General features: G+C 45.0%; 1 protein-coding gene across 4 annotated transcripts in view; it reads right to left on the bottom strand.

Annotated features, from left to right (window-relative positions):
- LOC139408363 (DENN/MADD domain containing 1A) overlaps nt 1-19,152 on the bottom strand; it is a 160,487-nt gene that overhangs the window by 10,733 nt on the left and 130,602 nt on the right. For 2 of the 4 annotated variants that reach the window (XM_071152147.1, XM_071152149.1), the window contains exons 14-20: nt 11,207-11,308; nt 10,907-10,994; nt 9,899-9,939; nt 9,631-9,702; nt 7,634-7,690; nt 6,736-6,900; nt 3,190-3,252 (exon numbers count right to left, since the gene is read on the bottom strand). In XM_071152147.1, the coding sequence (XP_071008248.1) occupies nt 3,190-3,252; nt 6,736-6,900; nt 7,634-7,690; nt 9,631-9,702; nt 9,899-9,939; nt 10,907-10,994; nt 11,207-11,308 (588 nt within the window). The remainder of the gene's footprint in view (nt 1-3,189; nt 3,253-6,735; nt 6,901-7,633; nt 7,691-9,630; nt 9,703-9,898; nt 9,940-10,906; nt 10,995-11,206; nt 11,309-19,152) is intronic. The other 2 variants (XM_071152148.1, XM_071152151.1) reach the window with 1 other exon arrangement.

Here is a 19,152-nt window from a genome sequence, read left to right as displayed (position 1 = left end):
GAGACTGGGAAACAATAGAGTCTGGGAAACAATAGAGACTGGGAAACACTAGAGCCGGGGAAACAATATAGTCTGGGAAACAATAGATTGAGTGTGGGAAACAATATAGTCTGGGAAACAATAGAGTCTGGGAAACAATAGAGTCTGGGAAACAATAGAGACTGGGGAAACAATAGAGACTGGGAAACAAAAAAGTCTGGGAAACTATAGAGACTGGGAAACTATAGAGACTGGGAAACTATAGAGCCTGGGAAACAATAGAGCCTGGGAAACAGTAGATATAGACAGGGAAACAATAGAGACTGGGAAACAATAGAGCCTGGGAAACAATAGATATAGACAGGGTAACAATAGAGACTGGGAAACAATAGAGCCTGGGAAACAGTAGATATAGACAGGGAAACAATAGAGTCTAGGAAACACTAGAGCTGGGGAAACTATAGAGACTGGGAAAAAATAGAGTCTGGGAAACTATAGAGTCTGGGAAACAATAGAGACTGGGAAACTATAGAGACTGGGAAACTATAGAGACTGGGAAACTATAGAGACTGGGAAACAATAGAGTCTGGGAAACAATAGAGTCTGGGAAACTATAGAGTCTGGGAAACTATACAGTCTGGGAAACAATAGAGTCTGGGAAACTATAGAGTCTGGGAAACTATAGAGTCTGGGAAACAATAGAGTCTGGGAAACAATAGAGTCTGGGAAACTATAGAGACTGGGAAACAATAGAGACTGGGAAACAATAAAGTCTGGGAAACAATAAAGTCTGGGAAACTATAGAGACTGGGAAACTATAGAGCCTGGGAAACAGTAGATATAGACAGGGAAACAATAGAGACTGGGAAACACTAGAGCCTGGGAAACAGTAGATATAGACAGGGAAACAATAGAGACTGGGAAACTATAGAGGCTGGGAAACTATAGAGACTGAGAAATAGAGACTGGGGAAACAATAGAGACTGGGAAACAATAGAGACTGGGAAACAATAGAGCCTGGGAAACAGTAGATATAGACAGGGAAACAATAGAGACTGGGAAACTATAGAGACTGGGAAATAGAGACTGGGGAAACAATAGAGACTGGGAAACAATAGAGCCTGGGAAACAATAGAGGCTGGGAAACAATAGAGTCTGGGAAACAATAGAGGCGGGGAAACAATATAGACTGGGAAACAATAGAGACTGGGGAAACAATAGAGACTGGGAAACAATAGAGACTGGGGAAACAATAGAGACTGGGGAAACAATAGAGACTGGGGAAACAATAGAGGCTGGGAAACAATAGATAGAGCCTGGGAAACAATAGAGACTGGGGAAACAATAGAGACTGGGAAACAATAGATAGAGCCTGGGAAACAATAGATAGAGCCTGGGAAACAATAGAGACTGGGGAAACAATAGAGACTGGGGAAACAATAGAGGCTGGGAAACAATAGATAGAGCCTGGGAAACAATAGATAGAGACTGGGGAAACAATAGAGACTGGGAAACATTAGAGACTGTGAAACAATAGAGTCTGGGAAACAATAGAGACTGGGTGACCATAGAGACTAGGAAACAATAGAGACTGGGGAAACAATAGAGACTGGGGAAACAATAGATACTGGGAAACAATAGAGACTGGGACACAATAGAGGCTGGGAAACAATAGAGGCTGGGAAACAATAGATAGAGGCTGGGAAACAATAGAGACTGGGAAACAATAGAGACTGGGAAACAATAGAGACTGGGAAACAATAGAGACAGGGAAACAATAGAGACTGGGAAACAATAGAGACTGGGAAGCAATAGAGTGGGAAACAATAGAGGGAAACAATAGATAGAGTGTGGGAAACAATAGAGGTAGGGAAACAATAGAGGCTGGGAAACAATAGATAGAGTGTGGGAAACAATAGAGACTGGGAAACAATAGAGACTGGGAAACAATAGAGACTGGGAAACTATAGAGACTGGGGAAACAATAGAGACTGGGAAACAATAGAGACTGGGGAACAATAGAGGCTGGGAAACAATAGAGACTGTGAAACAGAGTCTGGGAAACAATAGAGACGGGGAAACAGAGACTGGGAAACAATAGAGGCTAGGAAACTATAGATAGAGTCTGGGAAACAATAGAGACTGGGAAACAATAGAGACTGGGAAACAATAGAGACTGGGAAACAATAGAGACTGGGAAACAATAGAGACTGGGAAACAATAGAGACTGGGAAACAGAGTCTGGGAAACAATAGAGATGGGGAAACAGAGTCTGGGAAACAATAGAGACTGGGGAAACAATAGCGAGGTAGGGAGTGAGAGGAGGAAGAAGAGAGGAAAGGGAGGGATGGGTGTAAAAAGTGAAAGGCTTAATTAATCCTGAGCAGGGAGGGAGGTCATGGGGGGGGGGGGGGTGGGGTTATGTGTGTGTGGTGTGATGTGTGAGAGAGTGTGTGTGTGCACGCGATAGGGGGAGCTTCTTTATCATTGCACCACGAATGATGACACCTTTTCTTAAGGATCTTTAGAACGATGACGTTGTGTGGTGGGGGTTATTATCGCTGGGATAGAACCAAAGCCTGTGGGTCCTCGGGACCAGGCATAGGATTGAAGGGAAATGTGAAGAGAAGCATTACACAAGCGCCAGAGAAATAGCTCAGGCCAGTGTAACATACGACAGTGGCTTAGCAGCCATGAGTTTAAGTAACTGTTAAAGAGCTGTGCACTAGATGTCACACACACACACACACACACACACACACACACACACACACACACACACACACAGGAGGAAACTCAGGTATACACACTGAAACAGAGCAGAAAGATCAGGTGAATGAATGGGAGTGGATTAGTCCCTCCAGTCAACGTTAGGTTAAGGAAAGGAAGATACCTAGTCAGTTTTCCAACTGACTGCCTTCAACTGAAATGTGTCTTCCACATTTAACCCAACCCCTCTGATTTTTCCACCTTGCCGGCTCTGGGATTTGGTTAATGGCCCAACGCTCTAACCGCTAGGCTACCTGTCGTTCAAAGGTCACCCTGTACCTCTGAGAGCACAGCATGATAGATGGAACATACCTGTGACGCATACTCTGACAGTATACCAGTCGATAAGCACGCACGCACACAAGCACAAACTCCAAATCACAAACTCAGGTGCCAAGGCCAGAGACTAGAGGTAGAGGGGTAGAGTGAGCAGGTACTCACGGGCCGCGCGTTGCCGCATTGGAGCCTGGGAGGAGGGGGCCGAGGGGGAGGCTCTCGGAGGGGCTGCACCAGAGACACCCAGGGGTCACACACATAAATAGCAATGGAGGGATATGATAATGTACACACACAAACATTCTGTATATGCATGCACACACACACTACATTACATGTACATATTTGTTTCATCTTCAGATGGAGTGACCCAATCTCACATATTCCTTATTTAGTCTGCATCCCTGCCTGGCAATACACAACTCCCACCACAAAACCCCCACCACACAACCCCCACCACACAACCACCAACACACAACCACCACCACATAACCCCCACCACACAACCACATCAGACAACCCCATCACACAAGCCCCACAACACAACCCCCACCAAACAACCACATCAGACAATCCCCACCACACAACCCCCACCACACAACCACATCAGACAACCCACATAACCCCACAACCCCCACCATACAACCACATCAGACAACCCCCACCACACAACCACATCAGACAACCCCCACCAGACAACCACAGACAACCCCCGCCACACCACAGACAACCCCCACTACACAACCCCACCACAAAACCCCCACCACACAACCACAGACAACCCCCACCACACAACCCCCACAACACAACCACATTAGACAACCCCCACCACACAACCACATTAGACAACCCCCACCACACAACCAAATCAGACAACCCCCACCACACAACCACATTAGACAACCCCCACCACACAACCCCCACCAGACAACCCCCACCACACAACCACACCAGACAACCCCCACCACACAACCACACCAGACAACCCCCACCACACAACCCCCACCAGACAACCAAACCAGACAACCCCCACCACACAACCACATTAGACAACTCCCACCACACAACCAAACCAGACAACCCCCACCAGACAACCCCCACCAGACAACCCCACCAGACAACCCTCACCACACAACCACATCAGACAACTCCCACTACACAACCCCCACCACACAACCACATCCGACAACCCCCACCACACAACCCCAACCACACAACCACATTAGACAACCCCCACCACACAACCACATTAGACAACCACCACCACACAACCAAACCAGACAACCCCCACCACACAACCCCCACCACACAACCACATCCGACAACCCCCACCACACAACCAAACCACACAACCACATTAGACAACCACCACCACACAACCAAACCAGACAAACCCCACCACACAACCCCAACCACACAACCACATTAGACAACCCCCACCACACAACCAAACCACACAACCCTCACCAGACAACTACCACTACACAACCCCCACCACACAACCACATCCGACAACCCCCACCACACAACCCCAACCACACAACCACATTAGACAACCCCCACCACACAACCACATCCGACAACCCCCACCAGACAACCCCCACCACACAACCATATTAGACAACCCCCACCACACAACCAAACCAGACAACCCCCACCAGACAACCACATCAGACAACCCGAACCACACAACCACACCAGACAACCACATTAGACAAACCCTACCAAACAACCACATTAGACAACCCCCACCACACAACCAAACCAGACAACCCCCACCACACAACCACACCAGACAACCCCCACCACACAACCACACCAGACAACCCCCACCACACAACCAAACCAGACAACCCCCACCACACAACCACACCAGATAACCCCCACCACACAACCACATTAGACAACCCCCACCACACAACCACATTAGACAAACCCCACCACACAACCAAACCAGACAACCCCCACCACACAACCACATCAGACAACCCCCACCACACAACCACACCAGACAATCCCCACCACACAACCACACCAGACAACCCCCACCACACAACCACACCAGACAACCACTACAACATCCCCTCCACTCAATACCACGTACCCACACCAACACAAAAACAGATGTTGCTAGGCCCTCCTTGAACAAAGTCTCAGCTAACTGACACTGTATCCTCGTTGCGGATGACAATGCTTTTAACGAACGTTGTCCTGACAGGTGTGTGTGCATATTAGAAAGAGAGAGGACGTGTGTGTCCTAATTATTCAGCGCGCTAATGAGAGGAAGAGATGGATGGAGGGTGCTGGGAGCAAAACCTCAACGACGTTCTCTCTCTCTCTCTATCTCCCTCCCATCTCTCTTCATAGCAGCGGAGGAGGCAGAGGCATGAGGGCTACTGGGGGGGTTACCATAGCGACATAATGAACGGGGTCCTCTGTCAGCGTGGTGTCACCATCGTCACGGTGATGTGTCTTGGAGTCCCCTGTGGTCATGGTGACACAACGTGGGTGACAGTGGTTGAGATGCTTTTCAGACCAGAGTACCTCTTAACCTTCTCCTTGTTTAAAGCTTTAACACCACTTTATGTCTTGGAGTATGTCGACTAAGTATTGATTTGATTTTTTATTTATTTTATGTTGACTGTAAAGTATTACGCTTGATTTCACTCCAGCTTAGTTAGGGTTGCTAGACACTAACTAGTGGAATGGTTTAACTGAGATCCAATGCTATTATTGTTTAAAAATGAGATCCGTTGGTATTATTATGTTTAGAAATGAGATCCAATAGTATTATTACGTTTAGAAATTAGATCCAATGGTATTATTTAGAAATGAGATCCAATAGTATTATTACGTTTAGAAATGAGATCCAATGGTATTATTACGTTTAGCGAGTGGAGACTCAGAGACATGGATGACAGGATGGATTAGAGCCAGTGGAGACTCAGTGACATGGATGACAGGATGGATTAGAGCCAGTGGAGACTCAGTGACATGGATGACAGGATGGATCAGAACCAGTGGAGACTCAGTGACATGGATGACAGGATGGATTAGAGCCAGTGGAGACTCAGTGACATGGATGACAGGATGGATTAGAGCGAGTGGAGACTCAGTGGCATGGATGACAGGATGGATCAGAGCGAGTGGAGACTCAGTGACATGCATGATAGAGCGTGTGAAACATGAAAAACGACAAGGAATGAGTGCAACAAAAGAGATGGAACGATAGAGAACCAATAACAACGACTGTGATAAAATTATAGAACTGACAGCACAGTAGCAAAAGGAGGACAGTCACACTGTGTAAATCATATATATATATATATATATATATATATATATGTCTATAGTTATAACGATGACTGTAAATAGGAAAGACTGGGGTAGACTTTTCTTTAAACAATTGTGACTATAGGACAGTAGTGTTTTTTTTAGGAGCATATATGTCATTCCTAAATATAGCAGCATTAAAACAGTCAGTCCAACAGATTGACAGTCAGTGAGGAGAGATTAGACAGTTGAAGATATGAGGTTTTATATGCTGCTTATGGTTTTGCAGACTTACAGTATAGGACGCCTTCTCTCTCACACACACACGCACACACACACACACACACACACACACACACACACACACACACACACACACACCCTCATTGACCTCTCAAACTCACCCCCCTTTCTATCCCTCCTGTTCCTCTCACCCACCTGTCCAAAGTGCACAGTGATAGGACGCCGTTCGTCCCAGGTGCGGGCGCTGCCGTCCTTTCCGTCTGTGGAGGTGGGCGACCCGGCTGTGGTGCCCTCCTCCCCGGTGCCCGTTCCTGTGCCACCAGTGCCCACTGTCGAGGAGTAGCCATTCTCTGCCAGCTCCTGGAGAGGGGCACAAGAATACGGAGGAGGTTGGCGTGGCTGGAGGGGGTAGTGGTGGTGATGGTCCCCATGCAGGGAGAAGGGGAGTGGAAGGTCGAGGGAAGAGGCCCTACAGGGCTATAGTGGAGGGGGGGGGGCATAGGTGAGGGGTACGAGGGTAGGGGATGGCCAAAGCAGGATAAAAGGAGGGCCAAATAGGGGTTAGAGGGGCAGATAGAGGATTTAAGGAACAGAATAGGGCCATATTTGGAGAAAGGGTGTGAGAGAGGGAGGGAGAGGACCAAGATGAAGGAGCAGAATTGTAAAGATGTAAAGATGGTCAAGTTGGAGGGTCAAGTTGAGAGGTGAGAGGTCAACATAGGATCAAGTTGAGAGTGTCAAGATGAGAGGTCAAGTTGAGAGGTCAACAGAAGGTCAAGTTGAGAGGGTCAAGTTAAGGGGATCAGGTTGGAGAGGTGAGAGGTCAACAGAGAGTCAGGTTGGAGAGATAAACACACAGCGGAAGGAAGAGTGACAGCCAGGTGTGGGAGAGGAAAAAACATCAGTGAGTGAATTCTGTCGTCCATTGAGTGGCAGCGCATTTGTGTGTGCATGTGTGTGTGTGTGTCTGTGTGTGTCTGTGTGTGTGCCAGTTGTGTTCTGTGAAGTTGTTCTTCAGGTGGTGATTTGGACCAAAGACAAACATTGATAAAGATGAACAAAACCCAAACGCTGAACACAGAGAACTAGGTACCTTTTGCTTTAGTCGGCTCTTGACTTCCTTTATCCCCATCCTGGCATGATCTTTAGCCTTTGGAGGGAAAACACACAAAGGGTTATTTAGCAGATTTAGTTTCTGTTGATGTCTGTAAGTCAGGAGTCATCTTGCGTTCTACCTTTAAAGGGGCTATCAGCAGTTGCTACATCCATTTTTTGGACTCTGTCAGAGTGACCATCAAGATCTTGGTCACCTCCCTGAACAAGGCCCTTCTCCCCCGATTGCTCAATTTGGCTAGCATGCCAGAACTAGGAAGAGTCTTGGTGGTTCCAAACTTCTTCCATTAAAGAATGATGGAGGCCACTGTGTTCTTGGGGACATTCAAAGCTGCAGAAATGTTTTGGTACCCTTCCCCAGATCTGTGCCTCGACAAAATCGGACAATTCCGTTGACCTCATGGCTTGGTTTTTGCTATGACATGTACTGTCAACCGTGGGACCTTATATAGACAGGTGTACCTTTCCAAATCATGTCCAATCAATTTAATTTACCACAGGTGGACTCCAATCAAGTTGTTGAAACATCTCAAGAATGAGTAGAATATAGAAACAGGAAGCACCTGAGCTCAATTTCGAGTCAGATAAGGTATCTGTTTTTTATGTTTAATACATTTTCAAAACAATTTTAAAACCTGCTTTGCTTTGTGTGTTGATTGATGAGGACAAGAAATAATTGAATCAATTTTAGAATAAGGCTGTAATGCAAGTAAACGCGGAAAAGGGGAAGGTGTCTGAATACTTTCTGAATGCGCTGTACATACACTCACTGGACAGTTTATTAGGTACGCCCTTCCTACAGACAGTGAGTCACGTGGCCGTGGCTTGTTTTATAAAGCAGGAAGACAGGCAGAGACGTTCAGTTACTGTTTGATTGAACGTTAGAATGGGCAAAACGAGTGACCTAAGCGACTTTGAGCGTGATATGATCGTAGGTGTCAGGCGAGCCGGATCCAGTATCTCAGAAATGGCCGCCCTGCTAGGCTTTTCACGCACGACAGTGTCTATGGTTTACCTACAATGGTGCGAAAAACAAAAAACATCCAGTCAGCAGCAGTCCTGTGGGCGAAAACAGCTCGTTGATGAGAGACATTGAAGGGAAATGGCAAGAATTGTGCAAGCTAACAGGCGGGCCACAAACAAATAAATAACAGTGGTGTCCTTGTCACGGATGGGCTTTTGCGGCAGACGACCACACCGGGTTCCACTCTGATCAGCTAAAAACAAGAAGAAGCAGCTCCAGTGGGCACGCATTCACCAACAGTAAACAATTGAGGAGTGGAAAAACATTGCCTGATCTGACGAATTCTATTGCATCATGCTGATGTCAAAGTCAGGATTTGGCATAAGCAGCATGACGCCATAGACCCCTCCTGCCTGGTGTCAATGGTACAGGCGGGTGGAGGTGGTGTACCGGTGTGGGGAATGTTTTCCTGGCACACGTTAGGTCCCTTGATACCAATTGAGCAACGAACGTTTCCGACACCTTGGAGAATGCACGCCCCGAAGAATTCAGGCTGTTCTGGAGGCAAAGGGGGGAACGACCCAGTACTAGATGGGTGTACCTAATAAACTAGCTGGTGAGTGTATATAACCATTGATTCTTGAAGAAAATAACTTAAAGATGCCTCATGAGCTTAGTTCAACGCTTGTACTCCATCAGATCCCAAAATATAAGCTTGTTTTACGCCATTGTTTGTAAACAATGTAATTGTAAACAAACACTATATAGCTTCAAAACATGGTTAAAACTATCATTTGAATATCATGGATGGTCAGTCCATGCATCCAGAGCTGTCTATTAATTTGAGAGTGGTTACATTTCTCCAGCCACATCCCTAAGCTGATTACCAAAACCAATTTGTTATTGTTTGAACTGCAGATGGCCCCTTTAAAGTGGCAGCAATATGGCGAGAGTTAACAGTGAAATATTTTGTGAGTGTCATGGTGTAATTGTCATGATAGAGGGACACTTACAAACTTATAGACAGTTTTCATGGCCGGGTTAGCCTTGGTCCTCACTGTGTTAAAGATAGCACCGCCCCCTTTCTGTTGAAGACAAAGCCATTGTTAGCGGCACAGCTAACAATTACATGGCAACAGTCATAGAAATGTTGCCATTGTTTTCTACCATAAAAAAAACTCCCTAAACTTTCTCCCTCAGCATGTGAGAAATCAACAGTTTATTTACTCATGTGACTGTGTTAAATATGGGCACTTTTATGGGTTGAAATGTAGGACCTACCTTTACTGTGAATAGCCACTGGTGGTAGTTTTTGTCGCTGCCTTTGGAGTTAACACAGAGGAGAGGTCACAAGGGTGAAAGGTCAACGTCTTAACACAGTGGACCATTCTATATTCTATAGAGCAGTGGTTCCCAAACTGTGGGTCGGGACTGCTTTTTCACTGCTCAACCCTTAAGGTGGGTTACGACTCAACAGACACCTTAATTGGTGGGTCGCAAAGCAAAACATTTGGGAACCCCTGCTATACAGATTAGTAATGGGACATGAGTTAGGACCACTGACTTCTCCACTGCTATGCAGATTAGTAATGGGACATGAGTTAGGACCACTGACTTCTCCACTGCTATACAAATTAGTAATGGGACATGAGTTAGGACCACTGACTTCTCCACTGCCCTAACCCATGTCCCATTACTATAGCGGTGGAGGAGTCAATGTCTCTAACCCATGTCCCATTACTAACGTCTATAGCAGCGGAGGAGTCAATGTCTCTAACCCATGTCCCATTACTAACGTCTATAGCAGTGGAGGAGTCAATGTCCCTAACCCATGTCCCATTACTAACGTCTATAGCAGTGGAGGAGTCAATGTCCCTAACCCATGTCCCAATACTAAGGTCTATAGCAGTGGAGGAGTCAATGTCCCTAACCCATGTCCCATTACTAACGTCTATAGCAGTGGAGGAGTCAATGTCCCTAACCCATGTCCCAATACTAAGGTCTATAGCAGTGGACGTCTCAATGTCCCTAACCCAAGAATAGCAGTATTCTTGAATTGTTTTAATGAATTTTTAAACAGAGAACATCAATGAGCATTGTTATTGGACAGGGAGTTGTCTACTTCAGTTTCAAAACGTTGACTTCTGTTTCGTGCCTACTGGTTTATGGTGACCTTGGAGGTGCATAAAATGTCTGCCGGTCCCCAACCAAAGATCAAGTCAAGTGCTTTGAAACCGAGTAAAAAAAAAAAAAAACGAGTCATTTTTTTTTATATGATTGTATTCACACCTGCATACTCTCCCATGTTGATCTCATCCTCGAAAACATCACTGAAGCCCTCACCAGCGTTCAGCAGGTCCAAGCGGCCATCGATGAACTACAGAGATGGAGAAAGGTTTATTCCAATGAGAAATGGGGTGTGTGTGTGCCTATTATTGTGTGTGTGCCTATTATTGTGAGTGCGTGTGTGTGTGTGTGTGCCTATTATTGTGAGTGCGTGTGTGTGTGTGCCTATTATTGTGAGTGTGTGTGTGTGTGTGCCTATTATTGTGAGTGTGTGTGTGTGTGTGTGTGTGTGTGTGTGTGTACCTGTTTGAAGAGCTGCAGCTGGATGGCGTTCTGCAGGAACTGTCTCATGGCACTGGAGCGGTGGGTCACAAAGACCTCCTCGCTGAACGTTATTGGCTCTCCCTGAAGGTACACAAAAACATGGACCAATCAGCAGGAAGTATATCCAGGGACATCTTGGATCTGGTTTGGCATTCAATGTGTTTTTACAATGGCCGTTACTAATGCGTGTTTGACATATCAACATTGAGTTTCTCTTCCAATCCACGACTATGAAGTGATCTTTGTTTTTTATATTCGTTTTTACAAGTTTAAAGAACAACATTTAATCAAATAGGCTGAATAGAAAACAAAACTACAGTAAATTAAATAAAGATAGCCTCCCGAGTGGCGCAGCGCTCTAATCCAGGCTGTATCACATCTAGCCATGATTGGGAGTCCCATAGGGTGGCGCACAATTGACCCAGCGTCGTCCGGGTTTGGCCGTCATTGTAAATAAGAATTTGTTCTTAACTGAATTGCCTAGTTAAATAAAGGTTAAATAAAATGTAATAGTATTTAATAGTTAAATAGTTTCCTTTTTTTGGAGGTAGAGTATGAAAACCTATTTTGACCACTAGATGGCACTGCTGCGTAAGACACGAAACAGCAGGAGTGGAACTAGACATACTATATTAGTGTAACGTTCCCTGTGTCCAACATATTGTGTGTGTGTGTGTGTGTGTGTGTGTGTGTGTGTGTGTGTGTGTGTGTGTGTGTGTGTGTGTGTGTGTGTGTGTGTGTGTGTTTGTATGTGTGTGTCTTAGGTGTGTATTACAGTTTGTTTGCACGGATTACATTTTCCCTCCAACTTTCCTCGACGAAAGCTGCTCTCCTCTGGAATGTGTACGTAAGAGAAGGAGGAGAGGTAGAGAAGAGGAGAAATTGAGGGCAGGGAGAATAAGATAACATACAGAGAGAATGGTGGAGGAAAGAGCGAAATAGGAGAAAGACACCAAGGGAGATGCCACTCAACCCACCAACGGCAGATACTGAACATTACCACTAACCCTAGCCCATCTTTACAACCACTTTCCAACATCCAGTTAAGACTTCTTTATTTGGTGAAATACAATGTGAAAATATTACATGTAGCTCCTTTAAACACGTTTCTAAAATTATTTGTTTGGATCCTGGATGCTGATTGGTTGATAGCAAGGAGTTATTATTATCACAATTCCTGTGTAACGCCTGTTAACAGTTCCTTTTAAATTGTCAAAGTCCAGCCAGGCCATTCATAAACTTAATCTCCCCTGGAAAAAAAGGGTCAAGACATTATCTCCCCATGCATGTAGCCTAGCTTAGAATTAGGTTTGCAACATTGGGGATTTGTCCCCGTTGTGCCATATGAACATGTTGCGAAGAGACTGACCGCTTCTCTAAGCCAGGCGAATTCATTTATCAGGATCATTATAATGGATACACACAAATCATTGGCAATAGAAACAAAGGTAAAACAAACAAAAATGCACATAGTTTTCTGTAATTTCGTCTGCTTGAAGTGATTGTGTGTTAGTCTTAGTTGGCTAGCTAGCAGAGAAGTAGCTAGCCTGCATAGCTACATGCCAATGACTTGCTTAGCATACCAACCATTTCCTATAGAATGAATAGAATGAGCATCCAGCCTGTCTGACTAGCAACTTCTGAATCTCAGAACTAACAACTGGCTTTTCCCCAGACTATATCATCTGGTGGAAGGATGAAATAAAACATATTTACTCAATAAAATAACATTTTTAATGAAAAAGATGTTGTTAATCTTTAAAAAAAAATATGTTGACAACAGTTTTATAAAAGTACAAGGCACTCAAACCGAATAATTATTGTATACAACTCCCTCCTAAGGGCTGTTTCCCTTCGCTCTGGGTCGGGCCTAAGAATAACCCTTACTTAGTCGGGTGTTTTTCACACTTTAATCCCTGGGTTCTCATGCCTTATTGCTTAAGTAAAACTGTGCTGTATACGTACAGTGAGGGATCCCCTGCTGATTTTGTACATTTGCCCACTGACAAAGAAATGATCAGTCTATCATTTTAATGGTAGGTTTATTTAAACAGTGAGAGACAGAATAACAACAACAAAAATCCAGAAAAACGCATGTCAAAAATGTTATAAATTGATTTGCATTTTAATGAGGGAAATAAGTATTTGACCCCCTCTCAATCAGAAAGATTTCTGGCTCCCAGGTGTCTTTTATACAGATAACGAGCTGAGATTAGGAGCACACTCTTAAAGGGAATCAATCAATCAGATTCCAAACTCTCCACCATGGCCAAGACCAAAGAGCTCTCCAAGGATGTCAGGGACAAGATTGTAGACATACACAAGGCTGGAATGGGCTACAAGACCATCGCCAAGCAGCTTGGTGAGAAGGTGACAACAGTTGGTGCGATTATTCGCAAATGGAAGAAACACTAAAGAACTGTCAATCTCCCTCGACCTGGGGCTCCATGCAAGATCTCACCTCGTGGAGTTGCAATGATCATGAGAACGGTGAGGAATCAGCCCAGAACTACACGGGAGGATCTTGTCAATGATCTCAAGGCAGCTGGGACCATAGTCACCAAGAAAACAATTGGTAACACACTACGCTGTGAAGGACTGAAATCCTGCAGCGCCCGCGAGGTCCCCCTGCTCAAGAAAACACATATACATGCCCGTCTGAAGTTTGCCAATGAACATCTGATTGATTCAGAGGACCACTGGGTGAAAGTGTTGTGGTCAGATGAGACCAAAATGGAGCTCTTTGGCATCAACTCAACTCGACGTCTTTAGAGGAGGAGGAATGCTGCCTATGACCCAAAGAACACCTTCCCCACCGTCAAACATGGAGGTGGAAACATTATGCTTTGGGGATGTTTTTCTGCTAAGGGGACAGGACAACTTCACCACATCAAAGGGATGATGGACAGGGCCATGTACCGTCAAATCTTGGATGAGAACCTCCTCAGCCAGGGCATTGAAAAGGGGTTGTGGATGGGTATTCCAGCATGACAATGACCCAAAACACACGACCAAGGCAACAAAGGAGTGGCTCAAGAAGAAGCACATTAAGGTCCTGAAGTGGCCTAGCCAGTCTCCAGACCTTAATCCCATAGACAATCTGTGGAGGGAGCTGAAGGTTCGAGTTGCCAAACGTCAGTCTCGAAACCTTAATGACTTGGAGAAGATTATTTCCCTCATTGAAATGCAAATCAATTTATAAAATTTTTGACATGCGTTTTTTCTGGATTTTGTTGTTGTTATTCTGTCTCTCACTGTTTAAATAAACCTACCATTAAAATTATAGACTGATCATTTCTTTGTCAGTGGGCAAACGTACAAAATCAGCAGGGGATCAAATACTTTTTTCCCTCACTGTACGTTGCAAGGAGTACAGTATACTGTGCATGTTAATGAGCCACCTCTACCCCTCTTTCTCCTTCTACCATTGTCTTCCTCTCTCTCTACTTACCTATGTCTCTCTCTCTCCATCAGCAGTCCGAGGCTCATCCTGTTAATTAGCTGTCAGTGTGGGGGGCTGATAGCAGATTAGCACTGTCCGATCGCATCACACGATCCACACACACACACACACACACACACACACACACACACACACACACACACACACACACACACACACACACACACACACACACACACACACACACACACACACACACACACACACACACACACACACACACACACACAGCACTGCTCTCATACCTACCAGCTCTCACAGTCTCATGTCAGAATTAGACCATTAGACCAGTTCATCCATGTTTCTCAAATGTAAAATTTCAAAGCTGTTCCAAACGCCAAATTTAAGATTAAGTTTAGACATTAACTCAGCATGGTATGGTAAGGGTTAGTTTAGACATTAACTCAGCATGGTAAGGGTTAGTTTAGACATTAACTCAGCATGGTAAGGGTTAGTTTAGACATTAACTCAGCATGGTATGGTAAGGGTTAGTTTAGACATTAACTCAGCATGGTAAGGGTTAGTTTAGACATTAACTCAGCATGGTAAGGTAAGGGTTAGTTTAGACATTAACTCAGCATGGTAAGGGTTAGTTTAGACATTGACTCAGCATGGTAAGGTAAGGGTTAGTTTAGACATTAACTCAGCATGGTAAGGGTTAGTTTAGACATTAACTCAGCATGGTAAGGGTTAGTTTAGACATTGACTCAGCATGGTAAGGGTTAGTTTAGACATTAACTCAGCATGGTAAGGTAAGGGTTAGTTTAGACATTAACTCAGCATGGTAAGGTACGGGTTAGTTTAGACATTAACTCAGCATGGTAAGGGTTAGTTTAGACATTAACTCAGCATGGTAAGGTAAGGGTTAGTTTAGACATTAACTCAGCATGGTAAGGTACGGGTTAGTTTAGACATTAACTCAGCATGGTAAGGGTTAGTTTAGACATTGACTCAGCATGGTAAGGTACGGGTTAGTTTAGACATTAACTCAGCATGGTAAGGGTTAGTTTAGACATTGACTCAGCATGGTAAGGTACGGGTTAGTTTAGACATTGACTCAGCATGGTAAGGTACAGGTTAGTTTAGACATTGACTCAGCATGGTAAGGTAAGGGTTAAGGACTGGGAGAGGCTTAAATAAAAACTTTCTATCACTGGATTTGAACTGGCAACCTTTGGAATCAGAGGCAGATGCTTACGCTTATCCACCATCCCCGTCCCCAATGCCCTAGCAAAACCGAAAACTACTTGAAGGTAACAGTGCTCACTGTTGCCCCTAGTGGCCAGTTTCCACATAATCTCCAGAACATCCTCAGATATGGATGGACGTAGAATACGGACTTCTTTCATGGGTGACCTGCCTGCTCACACACACAGACATTCAGTCATCCTTAACTAAGTCTCATGTCAAGGAGGCTGAACTGTAAACTAGAGCCAGAGGAGAGCATGACTTGTCTCCTGTGAGGGGAGCGTTTACCAGGGCCTGAGAGGAGCATATTCCCCAAACATGCTTAGACGACACCTGCCACTGTTACTGAGCATTAGGTGACACACACACACACACACACACACACACACACACACACACACACACACACACACACACACACACACACACACACACACACACACACACACACACACACACACACGTTTCAGCCCAGGGAAAAGCTGGATCCTTAACCTGCCCATATTATTCAAATGAGGGTGTAACCTGCGCGCAACCATTTTGTCCATATTAACTGTGTGTTTGTGTTTGTGCGAGCAGTGTGCATTTGTGTGAGTGCGTGAATGCGTGTGTGAGAGACCACCTGGCCAGCAGGACATTAGCACGTTAGAAGGGTTGCCTGCCGTCCTCTAATGGTTCTGTGGAGATCATATCATTACTGTAGAGATGAGAGGTCTGGACCCCCGGACAGACTGGAGGAGGAGAAGGACACACGCCAGTGATAACGCCCCTCATTAGCACTATCAAATTTCAGACTTAATTTTCCCAAACGAAAAATGTACACTATATATACAAAAGTATGTGGACACCCCTTCAAATGAGTGGATTTGGATATTCCAGCCACACCCGTTGCTGACAGGTACAGTGGGGCAAATAAGTATTTAGTAAGTCACCAATTGTGCAAGTTCTCCCACTTAAAAAGATGAGAGAGGCCTGTAATTTTCATCATAGGTACACTTCAACTATGACAGACAAAATGAGAAAAAATGAATTTATTTGCAAATTATGGTGGAAAATAAGTATTTGGTCACCTACAAACAAGCAAGATTTCTGGCTCTAACAGACCTGTAAATTCTTCTTTAAGAGGCTCCTCTGTCCTCCACTCATTACCTGTATTAATGGCACCTGTTTGAACTTGTTATCAGTATAAAAGACACCTGTCCACAACCTCAAACAGTCACACTACAAACTCCACTATGGCCAAGACCAAAGAGCTGTCAAAGGACACCAGAAACAAAATTGTAGACCTGCACCAGGCTGGGAAGACTGAATCTGCAATAGGTAAGCAGCTTGGTTTGAAGAAATCAACTGTGGGAGCAATTATTAGGAAATGGAAGACATACATGACCACTGATAATCTCCCTCGATCTGGGGCTCCACGCAAGATCTCACCCCGTGGGGTCAAAATTATCACGGTGAGCAAAAATCCCAGAACCACACGGGGGGACCTAGTGAATGACCTGCAGAGAGCTGGGACCAAAGTAACAAAGCCTACCATCAGTAACACACTACGCCGCCAGGGACTCAAATCCTCCAGTGCCAGACGTGTCCCCCTGCTGAAGCCAGTACATGTTCAGGCCCGTCTGAAGTTTGCTAGAGAGCATTTGGATGATCCAGAAGAAGATTGGGAGAATGTCATATGGTCAGATGAATCCAAAATGTAACTTTTTGGTAAAAACTCAACTCGTCGTGTTTGGAGGACAAAGAATGCTGAGTTGCGTCCAAAGAACACCATACCTACTGTGAAGCATGGGAGTGGAAACATCATGCTTTGGGGCTGTTTTTCTGCAAAGGGACCAGAACGACTGATCCGTGTAAAGGATTGAATGAATGGGGCCATGTATCGTGAGATTTTGAGGGAAAACCTCCTTCCATCAGCAAGGGCATTGAAGATGAAACGTGGCTGGGTCTTTCAGCATGACAATGATCCCAAACACACCGCCCGGGCAACGAAGGAGTGGCTTCGTAAGAAGCATTTCAAGATCCTGGAGTGGCCTAGCCAGTCTCCAGATCTCAACCCCATAGAAAATATTTGGAGGGAATTGAAAGTCCGTGTTGCCCAGCAACAGCCCCAAAACATCACTTCTCTAGAGGAGATCTGCATGGAGGAATGGGCCAAAATACCAGCAACAGTGTGTGAAAACCTTGTGAAGACTTACAGAAAACGTTTGACCTCTGTCATTGCCAACAAAGGGTATATAACAAAGTATTGTGATAAACTTTTGTTATTGACCAAATACTTATTTTCCACCATAATTTGCTAATAAATTCATTAAAAATCCTACAATGTGAATTTCTGGATTTTTTTTCTTCTCATTTTGTCTGTACCTATGATGAATTACAGGCCTCTCTCATCTTTTTAAGTGGGAGAACTTGCACAATTGGTGGCTGATTAAATACTTTTTTGCTCCACTGTATATAAAATCAAGCACACAGTCATGCAATCTCCATAGACAAACATTGGCAGTAGAATGGCATTATTGAAGAGCTCAGTGACTTCCATGGCTGAGCAGCCGCACATAAGCCAAGATCACCATGTGCAATGCCAAGTGCCGGCTGGAGTGGTGTAAAGCTTGCCGCCATTGGACTCTGGAGCAGTGGAAACATGTTCTCTAGAGTGATGAATCACGCTTCACCATCTGGCAGTCCGACTGACGAATCTGGGTATGGCGGACGACCAGGAGAACACTACCTGCCCCAATGTATGCACCAACTGTAAAGTTTCTGGGCCTCTTTTTCATGGTTCGGGCTACGCCCCTTAGTTCCAGTGAAGGGAAATCTTAACGCTACAGCATACAATGACATTCTGGACAATTCTGTGCTTACAACTTGTGGCAGCAGTTTGTGACAAAAGTTTCCTGTTTCAGCATGACAATGCCCCCTTGCACAAAGGGAGGTCCATACAGAAATGGTTTGTCAAGATCTTTATGGAAGAACTTGACTGGCCAGCACAGAAACCTGACCTCAACCCCATCAAACACCTTTGGGATGAATTGGAACACCGACTGCGAGCCAGACCTAATCACCCTACATCAGTGCCCGACTTGACTAACGCTCTAGAGGCTGAATGGAAGGAAGTTCCCGCAGCAATGTTCCAACATCTAGTGGAAAGCCTTCCCAGAAGAGTGGAGGCTGTTGTAGCAGCAAAGGGGGGACCAACTCCATATTAATGCCCATGATTTTGGAATGAGATGTTCGACGAGCCAGTGTCCACATACTTTAGGTCAGGTAGTGT

This window comes from Oncorhynchus clarkii, chromosome 5 (assembly GCF_045791955.1).
Source record: "Oncorhynchus clarkii lewisi isolate Uvic-CL-2024 chromosome 5, UVic_Ocla_1.0, whole genome shotgun sequence".
NCBI classification, from domain to species: domain Eukaryota; kingdom Metazoa; phylum Chordata; class Actinopteri; order Salmoniformes; family Salmonidae; genus Oncorhynchus; species Oncorhynchus clarkii.
Note: the sequence above shows the minus strand (reverse complement) of the source record. Positions and strands in the feature narration are given on the sequence as shown.